This window comes from Morone saxatilis, unplaced genomic scaffold, assembly GCF_004916995.1.
Source record: "Morone saxatilis isolate NCDOM2014 unplaced genomic scaffold, NCSU_SB_2.0 Contig19, whole genome shotgun sequence".
Taxonomy (NCBI): Eukaryota; Metazoa; Chordata; class Actinopteri; family Moronidae; genus Morone; species Morone saxatilis.
This window is the reverse complement of record NW_023339751.1, coordinates 17692559-17706840: the sequence shown is the minus strand read 5'-3', so window position 1 is coordinate 17706840 and position 14282 is coordinate 17692559. Positions and strand designations below refer to the sequence as shown.

General features: G+C 39.8%; 1 protein-coding gene across 2 annotated transcripts in view; it reads right to left on the bottom strand.

The window, feature by feature from the left end:
- Window positions 1-14282, bottom strand: part of slc8a1b (solute carrier family 8 member 1b) — a 129701-nt gene that overhangs the window by 10832 nt on the left and 104587 nt on the right. For both annotated transcript variants that reach the window (XM_035663650.1, XM_035663649.1), the window contains exons 7-9: window positions 13408-13507; window positions 2848-3033; window positions 2401-2490 (exon numbers count right to left, since the gene is read on the bottom strand). In XM_035663650.1, the coding sequence (XP_035519543.1) occupies window positions 2401-2490; window positions 2848-3033; window positions 13408-13507 (376 nt within the window). The remainder of the gene's footprint in view (window positions 1-2400; window positions 2491-2847; window positions 3034-13407; window positions 13508-14282) is intronic.

Sequence of the window (14282 nt, the reverse complement as noted above, 5' to 3'; positions counted from 1 at the left end):
CCATCTGAAGTTTCCTAATATCCCTTTCACCATTGTTCTCTTCAACCTCCAGAGACCAGTTTGATAAAGGTCTGTAATGCTGCTGCACAAAGTTTCTCTCTCAAACCAAATTTGACAGCAGTGTTTTTTCCCCCAAGTCAGAAAATGTGATTTCTGAGTGACAGGGCAGGGGTAGAGAGAAAAATAAAGGATGACACACAGCAAAGGGCCACAGGCAGGACTTAAACCATGGCCACTGCAGCAAGGACTCAGCCTTGGGGCACAAGCTCTAAAAATTTGACTTCTACTCGTCCCCTTGGTCATCTTTTCCTTGGTCTCTAATTCTCTGTTGATCAGCTTAAAGCTTTGATGCCACTTTAATGCCACTTAATGACCTCAATGCCCCCAAGGCTTTGGGGCAATTTTGCCACAACAAGTTTCTAAGAGGTCAAATTTGATTTCATCTGATGTCATTTACACTGCTACAGTTTGCTTCTGTTTCTGCCTTAGTCAGACAAACAAATAAAGGATTTACTATTTGATCCATCATACTGATAAAACTAATAATAATAAATGCTCTATAGACCTAACATTTATTGCACAGTACTTTTATTAGCTTTCTGAGGCCGACATGAAATGATACATAGTATACTTTAAATGTACTTTGGAGTTGTAAACTTATGAGTGCGTACCTGAACCCCAAACCAACAACACATTTTAGTTTCTTGGGTTTTGTTTCTAATTCTCTTTCAAAAGCTCCACTGCTGTTGTTTTCTTCCTATCTCCGTTATTTGTGTGTGTGTGTGTGTGTGTATGTGTGTTAGCCTGGATAACTATGATAAACGAGGTTAATCATCATGGAACCACAGCACAGGATGGGTTTTATTAACTGTAATAGCCACAGAAGTTGAGGTCTGTTTCTTTGTGAGTGTGTGGGTGTGTGGTTGTATCTCTGTGTGTGTGTGTGTGTGTGTAGGCCACGGGAGGTACTGTTAATAAGGCTGAGAGCCTCAGAAAGGCTGAACCACTTTGTTTCCATTCTGCAGCTCTCCCCATTGGGTGTAGGTGTGTGTGCGTGTGTGTATTTCTGTGTTTCAAGCAGCTGTGTGTGTATGTGTTTGTCTGTAAGTGCAACTGTTAGTGAGTGAGTATTTCTGTTTTTTGTGTGTTCAAATATTATGTTTTCTCTATGTGTACATATATGTGTGTTTAGATGTGTGTGTGTGTGTGTGTGTGTGAAATAGTATGTAATACATCACTTTTATCCCATAGCTCCCTAAATGGGAGGACAGAGACCATTTGAGCCTGACATGACAAATAGTCCTATGCTAATAACACATGGTGGTCACAGTACAGGTGTGTGCGTATGTGTGTACCGTATGTGTGTATGTGTACACACATACAGTACAGTTGGGCAGCTGTTTATGTGTTTGCATGTTATACATCTAGCATCCAAGCATGTGCTGTGTGTCTGCATGCATGTCTGCATATGTGTGTCTCTCTCTCTGTGTGTGTGTGTGTGTGTGTGCAGAAGCAGGAGACTGAGGCCAAGGTTAAAACATATTTAGCGAGCCGTTGCAGTCGTTGGTCATTCTTCACATTTAGCGGATGATCAATGCTGCTGTCTGCAGACTGCACTGTTTCCTCTAACAGACTCCCACATATATAGATACACTGGAGAGACTGGGAACTACTGGGTCTCATAGTAAAAACTCCCTCAGCATGACAGCAGGGAATAATATGAGCTGTGCATTCTTTTGAACTTTTCATGTTTTTCCATATGAAGGCAGATGTTGCCAAAGTTGTGACTATCATTTTCCATTAATGAATAATAATTAAAACCTGTTTTCTATTACCAAATAACCTTCTTTCCAGTTTCTCAACAAGTTCCCCATCTTTAGTGCATTTCTGCCATTCTCTGTAAGTGCAAAAACCTTAGCTACATTGGTAATTATAGCTATCCTTAATTTTAATTTGATTGTCGTTTAAAAGAGCACTAACCTTAATGAAGCTTTTATAGAATAGTCACCAGTGCAGGAATACACTCAGTAAAGGTCTGTCTTTTGTATTCTGCAGTATACAAACTGAAGAATAGACATGGGACGAATAAAGATCCTAGTAATAAAAACTGAAGGAAGGAATTGAAAATGTCAAGGTACACTCCATAAAGAGATTAAGGCATTAAGGCCTTTATTAGCATACAATAACTCAAGGTTTTCGATTTAGAAATGAGCACAAATATATTTCTAAATCGAAAACTTTGAGGTATTGTATGCTAATAAAGGCCTTAATGCCAATTGTGGAGGGAGGAAGGTCTTTAATTAAAGTTTGTGGGATATTTAAGATGATGAAAACAGCGGCAGTGTTGGAACAACAGAGCTAACATACAGTACATGTATATGTACATATAAACACACTCACCTGGTACAGAGGTTCCCAATGCAACAAATACTACAGCTGTGACTGAGTCTTTCAGGCCCACTGTGCAGCCAAAATGAGAAGCCAGGTCCCCTGTAATAATATGAAAGGAACACCATCATTATCACCATCATCATCATATATTTAGTACTACTTCTATTAAAGCACTCGTTCTTAAAAAAAGATAATTCTAAAATGCTAAATATTCTTTACATACTGATCTTCATCTGTCAAATACTTGATGAAGATAAAACTAAACATATTGGTTGTTTGTAACGCTATAAAAATATTTTTTAATATGTTCACTAAGTACCACAAAAATCCAATCCAATCCAGAATTCGGTCAATAAACATGCTATCATTTGCCTGTTGTGGACATTTAATAACCTTTTAAAACATGTTTGTTAATGTACAATTATGTTAGAATTTCAAAGTGGTCTTGTGAGTTACCAATGACGGCGGTGAGCAGTCCGATCATACAGATGGAGACGACGAAGCAGGCCCAGCCGTTCCAGTAATCCGTGGGTGGGACGAAGGCGAACAGAACCTTCCAGAAGACAGTGAGGAAGTGCATTACGTAGTCGAAACATGACGGCAGCTTTTCCTCACCGCACTCCTCATCGTCATCATCCTCACCTGGGGAGAAAGAGGGAAGTGAAAGAGAGGTTACGGAGGAGGGCAGCAGCAGCGTGGCGTTCTGTAGAACCAGATTTGATTTCCTCAAGGTCCTCACCTGCACCTCACCTGCAAAGGAGTTCCTGAGCAAAATACTGATTGGACATAAAATAAGCTCATTTAAGAGGTACTTGGACCTTGTAAGACCAGTGCCGATATAAAGTCGACATGACTGACTTGAGGCACCTGAAGTCCGAAGGATTAAAGGAATGTGTCTCTCTCTTTCACTCCAACAGACAGAAAGATTATAAGCTATAGTCTATAGTGACAGAAACGAAAGACAGACTCAATTTAACAAACATAATTTCTGACCCACTGACTTGCAGGTCTGTGTGTGTGTCTGATGTCAATATCAAAGTCTAATCATTGCCTCAGGTTATGAACTACACCTGCTGTTAGGCTTTTGTTGTGCATTGTGTGTGTGTGTGTGTGTGTGTGTCTATAGTTGAAACATGAAATTTAAATTACTTTTCTCACTTGATAAAAGAGATACACCTACACACACACACCACACACACACACACACACACCATTAGCAGTCTGCACACTACTCTTTGTAGCTGGCTGTTCTGCTCCATTTACAAATGAGTCAAATGAATGAATAAACGAGATTACCTGCTGTTCCCATGAAACACGCTGACTGGGTAAATCCCAGTCAAAGCCATGATCTCTTATTGATTTCACACGCGTCATTCAATCACTGCATACAATTAACCTTTTAAGAGCTGGTGATGCATTCAAATACTCAAAAACAAGAAAACTGTGTGAACCCTAAACTGAGCTAAGTCTTCCCCTAAAAAAGCCACTTGAATCGCCTTTAGCTCGACTAACAACCACGATGATCTCAAATTGAGATGTGCAGTTTCCCCAAATGTAAAGCGTCTGTTGACACTTTAAGTCCTGACCTTCTGTTGAAAGTATAGTATTACAATACAGCCTGATATTTAAGTCATTAAACAAAAGTCAGGAACCAGATCTAGCCCGTGTGTTGTACAATCATTATACATTAGCATGGCCAAACACAGAGATTAATGTATTCTGATAGGGCTAATAGTTTTCTCAGGGGTGACGTACCTTGTTTAATATAATTAGAAATAAATGCTTCCTTTTCAGGGTTAGCACTTGGAACAAAATCAAATCATCAACTATAAATGAACAGTAGAAGGTCAATGCAGAGAGCAATGGCTTCATACACTATTATGGTTTGGAACAGACACATACACACACACACACTTGGTAATGAATTATAAAACAAGACTCTCTACCTGTCACTTTTTACTTTCAGCAGCCCTCCTTCACTCCCACGCAGTCTATTATGGCTGAATGGAGCCATTTCTCACTCTTTCTGCTAATGTTATATGTGCTCTTGTATCACAGTCTTAGTCTCTTAATTGAGCCCCATGGGATATATATATATTCCCAGTGAAAATGAATAATATATCCCATGAAAAAACAAATGAAAAATTTATCTGTGTTATGTTGTGATTTATAGGAGACATGGTTAAATCAGTAGCACAACCCCAGACCATAGAAAACGTATACGTTTTTAATAAAATGGAAAAAGCGCAAACAGAAGGTAGAAGCTGTAATGACCTGCAGTGTCACCCACATAAATCAGTTGATGCCTGTGGTAAAAGAAACCTGCACTGGTAGTATGGTTCCAATGTGCTTTATGGTCAACTGTAATTTTTTGTCAACCCAATATTATAAGGTGATGTAATAATCTTTCGTAGGCCTGATATACGTATATATTCACGAAACATGAACGTCTCTCTCACAACGTCACTCCTGGCTTATATTTCTATTCCCTCACCCCTCCTTCTCTTCTCATCTTTATCTCTTTCTATTCCTCACTTGCACACTTGTCTCTCTATTTCCATGTTCAGTTAGGCATTATACTGATAAAGTGGTCAACCAATAGTCTTTTTCTTTGTCACTCCCTCTCTGTCTTACGCACTCCTTTCATCCTTGGTCATTTAAGCCCTTATATAATTTAATATACTCTGTCACTCGCTCACTTCTCCGTCTAAATCTCCCTCATCCCACTACAACCTTCTATAACTCTCTAAATGCCATTGGCAGCTTCCTCACTCCATTTTGTGTGTGTTTGTGTGTATTGATCAGTGATCTGTGTTATTTATTCACAGCCCAATAAAGGTAAACCAAAAATGAAGAAATAATGTCCCAGGGAACAAACAAATAATACCTATCTATACCATGGGTAAGCATATCATTCTTATCTAGTAGCTGCTCGCTCTTTCTATTGAGAGGCACTACTAGCATGCTAATGTACCTTAAATATCTAATCTACACACACACACACACACACACACATCAATTCTCTCTCTCTTGCCCTCCAGAAGTGTTGGATGTGTGTTATCTCTTCCTGCTCACTGAGCATGCCCAGATGCTGCTTTCAAACAGGCCAGCGCAGATGTGGACTGCATCCCAGCTCTACATGCTGCAAGCCAAGCGAGGTGTGTGTACATGAGTGTATGTAGGTTCTTAAAGCGATATGGTCTAAGTTTAGGGGGACTTGACACTGTAATTTGAAACTGATCTGGCCAAACAAGCTCCCTTGCAGAAAACCTCAGAGTTACTCTAAAAAGACCCTTCAATCACTTTCTATTACAGAAGAAGAGAGAGAAACTGGATAATTCATGTCAGGCTTCACACGGCTAGCCACCGGGGTTGTGCAAAAACACACACACGCACACACACACACACACACACACACACTGTTGAAAACAGGACAGTAGCCATATGAGCACAGAGGCTTGGCATGCATGAAGACAAAAAGACACACACTCACACAAATGCAATATAAAAACTGACTCTGAATCCAAAATTGAGGCAGGAACATCATACACCCAGTGCATTGTGGGAGATATCACACACAGAGGAGGACAGCTGATGATTATATTCCAGTCACATAAATTAGATGCTATAGTCACATTTTGAGAACCAGCAGATCTTTTAACAAACCTTCCAGCATTATGTACATAATCTTAAAAACCTTTTCTGTCCTGGTGGTGTGAAAATAATTCTAGCCACTGTGCACTGAATGTGAATTTCTTTCTTGATTCCTTGACCAAATGAACTGTCTTCAGCTGTACAGTACTGTGACAGCTGTGTGACTGATAGTGTGTAATATATCATGCTGACATATTTATATTCATGTTCCACTGGTCCTGTCTTCCTGACAGGACATAGATTACACCATGATCATTATCATTAAAACCTCTGAAGTGCTGACGAGCCAGTCTAAAACAGCGTCATCATTTTGTCTAGCCAGGACTGAAACTTATGTAACATCCTACAAAATACATCTGAATTTGTTTCATCTCTTCTCTGTGAGACGTTTTATAAGAGCATTTGTCACACACAGTCCATCAGTGAATGAGCCAGTCAGCCTGTCTTTTGACAAGCCAATCAGTCAGTCAGTCACCAAATCAATTAAATAAACAGTCACTGAGTGAGTCAACCATTCATTGTCATTCACTGTCTAAAGGATGCAAATTACGATTTGTGCACAGGCAGGTGCTGACGTAACTGAATTTTTATTTCAAATATCAGAACTGTTGCAGTGAGATAGACAGTGTCATATTGGGCCAAAATTAGGTTGTTGGTCTCCCTGGTGTATACCAGAGACATAAAACCTCATTATAAAAGTTAAATTAAGCTTTGCAATAATTAGTATAAGAATAATAATAATGCCATCCTTATCGCTTAAAGGGATCTGTACTTGTCCACAGAACACACAGTAAAAATGCTCAGTCTTTCAGTATATTTAGGTGATATTTAGTGGCAGGAAATCCTCCAGTGAACACGACTAATGTCATCTACAATAACTTCCATGCTACAAGGCCCTTTCTCTGTATTCCACTTCTTCCAATGTTTTTCCTTGGATACCTACACTTTGCTTGGGTGTGGACACACAAACAGACATGTGTCCACAAATAACACCCACACACAAAGGAGCAGGTGATGAAGAGCCTGGTGTGGACTTAGTAATTAGTGGGCAGTGGAGTGTGGAGTGGCTGCACATCAATCTCTCTCTTTCTTTCACTTTTCTCCCTCTCTCTCCCCTGATTCCCTTCTCATTGATTTTTGCTCCATCTTGTTGTCCCTTTGTTTGTGGCTGTACTCAGTCAAGTCCAACAAGAACATGTTCTTTAAAGAAAACCATGTTTGGTGCATCTTGTTACTCACTCTAAAAACTAGACTTAATGTAGTTTTCATGTCATTTATGGGTGCCATGTTGTTGTTTAACACTGGTCTCTAAAACAACTCATATGAATGTTTTCTGATTTGGCACTGCAGGAAACCATTCTTTGACAGTGTTTAGCTAGGTTTAGGCACCTCAAACTCCTTGGTTAAGATTAGGGAAAAACTGTGGTTATGGTTTAAAGAAACTAAAACAGCAACAGTCTGAACAGCTGTCTTCTGTGTTGCATGCTTTCTTAACCCAACCATTCAGCCTGGACCTCCTCCTAAGGCCAGGATCAGACCACACAATATTAGCTTGTAATGGGCCAGCTTGATGGGGTGTCGAGAACAAATCTCAGTGGAGATTTTTCACTAGTAAAAATTAACTCAACCTGCAAACATGTACCCTCTGGTCAGGAGCATTACACTAAATGAATCACACCTGCACACTACATGTAAGCCCCCACATTCACCCTCTTTCTACTGACAGGGGAGGAAATATGCAGTGCCCACCTTCACGGCTGAGTGACAATGAATGGTTTCAGGTTCAGTTTCATTCATATACCGGGATTGTAAACATTTGTTGGTGCTGTCAAGTGGTACCGGGAAGTCGGCCCCTTGCACCTCCTTCATGATCACCTACATACATCAGTGAAGTCATGAAGGACAGCAAGCTATAATTGGTCAGGGTCCAGTGTGTTGTCTGCCATGTCTCCCTGCCAAGTCATGGCAATAATTTATGACTATGATCGCCTAATGTGACACAGTGACGTTCTCAGAGGACAAATACTTTATAGTATATTGTGTAGTCTGATACTGGCATGTTTTGTGCTACGCCCCTTCCATCTTTACTGCAGTAAACAGTCATTACTCACATGACCCACTTGATTTGGCTAACTCAGACTTGTAACTTAGACTAGCTTCAGCTACACTTTAGAACATGTTTCATGCGCAGAACAAAGAGTTTTCTCCCCTGTCTCTTACAGCGTTTTCACTTTAAGAAGGGATTGAAAGAGGAATGATTACAGCAAGCAATAACTCCTAAACTACTAAAGTAGGTACATATTATAAGAGGAAACACAGCATATGATAAACTCCTGAAGAACCTTTATAGAACATGTAAATGATAACAAATACATTAAGGATTCAAAAACTATCAAGCTGTTCACCAAATGGCAACTTGGCAGGCTTGTCACATAATGTATGTGCACAACAGCACACACGGACACGTAATCTTTCCCCGTCTCTGTGTGCTAGCTTATCTGGGGAAAATCTCCATTAGCCACATAAACACAAAAGACACACAAGGGAAAACAGGTCAGACACACACAGACACACACTCACACAACACAAGCACACTGACATTTCAGAGGGCTTTAATGGCTGGCAAAATGCAGGTTTCTTGCTTTGAATGAATGTCACGGTCTTAGGAGCATTCTGTGTGCATGTGTGTGTACATATGTGCACATCAGTGTAATCGCCAAATTGGTGTTCTGATGTGGTGACCTAAAGGTTAAGCCCTGGCAGATTTTAATGACGTTTCATGGCTGCCATCTTAGCAGAAAAGCTGTTCCAAATCTGCAATCTTATTGAACTGATAAGCAACAACAAATTCTCTGCCATTATATGAGGCCCAACTCATTTCTGGGGGGCGTCTGAACATTGAGATCTCGATCTGACGCTTCAGATGGAGGGTAAGGATGATGGAGACAAAAATAAATTCTAAATGTCTTCGGTCAAGAAGGAGGAATATTTAAGGCTCCTTTAAAGTGATTTTAATCTAATACGTTTGAGGGAGATAAGAGAGAGAGTTAGGAGGGGAGATAAGAGAGAGTTAGGAGAGGAGATAAGAGAGAGTTAGGCAGGATGATAGAGGGAGGGTGAGTAAGAATGAGAACCAGAAAGAGAGAGGGAGAGATGAGATTAGACAAAGCTATCTTATCAGTGTGTATTAAATCCACCACCGTATCAGTGACAGGCGCTCTGGACTTGTTCAAACCCTTGAACCAGCATGGTGTGTTTGAGGGGATTAGCTGCCAAGTTACAGCGTGTCTCCATTTGGGCTTATTGTGTAAGTGTGTGTGTGTCTGTCTGTGTGTCTATGTGTGCTCAATTTGTAAAAAAGTGTGTCAAGTCCACATGGTGTGTCCACAACAATGGCACAAGATCTCCTTGAACAGATGTCTAAGATTATTAGTTTTTTGTCGAGACTAATTGTCCTTCATTGTATTCTTTTCTTCTTTCCTTTAGTCAATCCCCCCTTTAGTAATGAGAGTAATCATGACCATTTTAGCCCATTTTGCTTCTGTGTTATGGCACGATGTTTAGTTATCTATCAAAAAAGTTTTTTAATGGGTGTTAAGTCACTTTCCGAACTCTACTTTTCTTACATTTTCTCTTTGTCTCTTATCTCTAGCACTCACCTGCCCATCCATCCATCCATGAGGGAGAAGTAGGGAGTAGGTAAGTACTAGAGTAGGTGACCCTGGTCTAGCGTCACATAGCCTCCTAGTGCCTCCATCATAGACTCAACACATTTATATTCCACAGTAGAAATAATTAATCTTTTACCTTCCTTATATGTTTGGGAATTATGGGGGAGGCATAGAGAGAGAGTGTGGGAGAAATGGAAAGAGAGGCAGTGCAGTAAATGGAGCAAAATGAAAAAGAGAAAAGGAAGATAAACCCACCTAAAGCCATTTAATGCACCTTTAGCTTTGCTGATTGCAGTCTAATAATCATTTAAGTTCCTCTTTGGTGTACATACTATTAAAAAGACATGAAGAAACATCTTAATATGAGTTTCAAACATGTTTAAAACACTTGTTTAAAGTGTTTCTAATTGGGACAGTATTTCTGTCGGGGAAAAAAAATTGCCTTGTGTTTTCAGGCATTGCAAGAAGGTTATTTGGTGCCACACATGTTAAGCTCTGACTTTGCCAAATTAACTGAGCCAAAACAGCAAACACGGCAGGGTTCAAATAAACACTTTAAAACTTGCTGGGTGTGAATGAGTCTTGGTGCAATGTGGTAAAACCCAGACAATCGGAGCTGGTGGTAATAATAACAGATGTAATTGATTACATACTGATCACAGCTCCCTATATCCCTAAACAAACTTCCTTCTCTACATGGGGTCTTTGTGGTTGAGTCCCGGTTATATACTGCATATTAATACTACACAGTATGTACTTTATAGACATTTTCAAAGTATACAAGAACATGAATGGACTTGACTGTATCAACACCTCTCTCCACCTTTGTTTTCATTCTCTCTCAGCATGCACCTAATCTTTATCATCTTTTTTTTTTATCATACCCTTCTCCTTCCACGCTTTTGTTCCCATTCTCAATAAACAAAGAGCAGTGTCTTTGTACCCTAATCAATTGTTTCGCAGCTGGACGTCTGTCTACCCAATCAGCTGCCAGTTTTATCTGTAAGCATCCAATCAGCTCTCAAACACTTTGAACTCCCCAAATATCAATCAGTTCCAAGTTTAAAGGAACTGAAAAACCAATCAGCCTCCAGTTTGATCTGGTTTTGCTTGTCAACTCCATTTGTTGTGTGTGTGTGTGTGTGTGTTATTTGTGTGTGTGTATAGGTGTGTGTGCTTGTATGTGTGCCACAGTTTACCTGTTACACTTTACAGGTACATTCATGCTGAATCATGGTGAAACCCTGGATATGCAATCATTGTACAAATACAATTTAATGAAGCCATATGTGTGTGTGTGTGTGTTAGAGAGCATTTTCTCTTTAGTGGAAATTGCACTCACTGCCTTTTTACAGCTCTTTCTTTAACACACACACAACACTGTCAGCCTAGACAAGCTAATCCCAGATAAGAGAGCGAAGACAGGCCTTTTCATTAATGGCATCAGCTCGCCAACAAAGGCTGGCTGACAGGCTGGCTAACTAAAGCACAAACAAACACACACACATACACCCACACCCACAGGATAAAGTTATTTGAAGGCACGAAAGTGATTGAGCTGGCTATAGACGAACAATGCTCTAATAGAAATCCAGTTTCAAAAACGGCAGCAGCAAATAGGGTGATTTCTTTGTCCAAATATGCGTTTACAACGATAATCTGCACTATTTTCACGTAAGATAAACACCAAACAAATGTCAAATAAATAAATATTTTGCTTAATTTAAACCAGGATTTGCTCCACGCTATTTATTATTATGCTTGTATATGCAGTTCATCACCTTGTAGTGTCATCCTGAATTCTTGATAATCTCAGTCAGTCAGCAATCGGAAATAAACAAGCTATTTTCCTTACATAATAATTCATCAATAACATTTGGAAAGTCTATAAGAGCTGCACGATTAAATCATTTTATCCTCATGTAATTTAATGGAGGGCTAAACTTGCAGTCAGACTGGTCGGCGGAAGTCTCTGGTGGCCCGTAGAGCATCCGCAGTATGCATTCATTTAATTTATTTACAGTGGGAAGTGGCTATTTGGGCTTAATGTGCCAGTGAGCAACATTTATAGGAAAAAACAGAGACCTGCCTCTAACACTGAATACAGTTATCTCCCCGAAGGTCAGGACAGTCTCTATGAACCAGCTGCTGGCTGTAGCCTTAGTACCATACAGATATGAAAATGGTATTATTTAATCTTCTCACCTAACTCATGGCAATAAAGCAAATGCGTATTTCTCCAAAAAATTAAAAATTCAAATTAAATCCTTTAAATCTAACCAAGTTTTACAGCAAAGGTTACAAACTCCTACATTTGCTGTTTGTGTCAAGCTCTTTTGCAGGTAAAATCCACAGAGGAAGTGTTATGTTAGAGTATGGGATGAACAGATAATCTCAGAGGGAGAGAGATTAATAGAAAAAATAAATATCACCGATGGACTGATATGTTAATTTTGAATCAGAAACACCACAGCAAATACAACTTCTTGCTATTCAAAGTACAGAATAAACTCTTTCCTCTCTCTTTTTTTCCATTAATGAGCTGCAGTGATGTAATCCTGCCTCCAGAGGGCAAGTTACCACTACTAACCAATGAACTGTGAAGATTCTGCAGTGAAACAGAAAAAAAAATTCTGCCTCTTTTCTCTACTTTCACTTTTCTCTCCTGTTCCTTTTCCCTCTTCTGTTTCTTTAACCAATCTCCTGTTCCTACTTCTACTTTGTCTTCCTCTATTCCTTGGTTTATATTTCTCTTCATGTATGCATTCTCTTTTTCCCACTATATGTTTCTCAATGGTTTTGTCAAATTGCATGCGTTCTCTCTCTCTCTCGACATCAATCTCTGCATTATACATTGTCTCTCTCTCTTTCACCAGCCTCTCTTATCTCTCCCTGTTTGCGTGCATGCTCTCTTTCTCTTTCTCTTCAAGGGACATCAACATCATTGTGACTTACAACAGATCTCGACAGTGACAAGATCTTAGTGTGAAATATTCCTTTCTTTCCATCCTACATAAACACACACACACACACGTCAATGTTCTTCTGTCATTGTGGAGGCTGAAACACACACAATCTCTCCCACAATCACTCTCAACGTAATCTCCCATCTGGTCAGAGTTTGTTTGTCCAAACCATCAAGCCAGCCCAGACTACTTTCCAGTAACTATTAAAAATCAAACACACACACACTCACACGAGGGGTTTCTGATATTTTTGGTCGTATTGGGCACACAGAGCAGAGGACCACATAGACCTCAACAGTATTAAACTGCAGCTGTTTATACTAAAAAGAATTTATACGCTACACACATCTGCTTCTTCAAACCACCTCAGTTGATTCCAATAAAATTCAAAGTTTAACGCCTGAATTATCAAATTGATAACAGGGGTAGACTGGTGGGCTGTTCTAGGGGCAGGGGTGGAAAAGATCAAAAGCGCACCAGCACGCAGAAAACTGTAATGCATTTATGGTCAAACAGCTTAGTCAGGGTGTGGATTATCACCCTTGAGGGCACTTCATCACATTTTCTCCACTGGAGGGGCACCCTACAGGGCACTTTATCATGTTTCATCTACCATAGGGGCATCCAAGAGGGCACTTTCGTTGTGTTTTTTTCACCCCCGAGTCCATCAGTGATTGATAAACAGACACACAGTCAGTGCACACACAGACACACACTGGCCTTACCTGCGCTCACAGTGATGGCTTCTATGAACTGGTCTCTCCAGCTGTTGGTTCCTACCAGCAGAGCCAGGTTGGTCTTCTTTATCAGCTTGTCCACTGTGTTCTGCCAAAGAACAGAGAATAATTATGGTCAGAGGGGAGACGCCGAGTGCCATATCATTTTATCAAACCATTCATTTGCATCAAACCCTTTGTTCAGCGCAAGAAATCAGATGTTTGAGTCCATAAAATTCAAGACTGGTCCTGTCTTTCTTTCTTTTTCTTTCTGAAAGGGGTGACAGTCTAATGGAGAGTCAAAGTCAGAGGCAACATTGCTTTCAAAGGGCTTAGGAAAGGTGGGCAGGATAATATGTGGTGAATATATGGTTTTTAATTTTGAGAAAAACTAGCACTATTTATACAACCGACACAACTGAAATAATTCCACTCAGAGCCACATATTGTTTAAGCTCCTCATTGAAGCTCAAACCCGAGACTCTATGAGTTTATGGTTGAACCATTCAATCAATTGGAATTATTCTAGATATCATGTGCATCATTTGATATAACATTTACTCCAAATTCATATTTGGTATATTTAGAAACTCTGGGATCTCCACTAGAACTGAAAATACAGTTCTGTGGGTTTGAACAAAGTGTGTAATGACTTTGATGTTTAGAGGTTAAGAACACAATATTAATTTGTCAGTCTTTCAACTTTTGACAAATCCCTACTAAGGTCTGTGCAGTTAAAATGACTTTTTGCTTATCTACTGTAGATTTCCTTGCTTCTGCAGACTCCTCTCCCTCTTGCTTTCCAAACTTCTTTCCATACTCCCTGAATCATTCTTCAGTTTCTATATGTTCTGTTCATCTGTCTCCTTCATTCCTTCTATTTG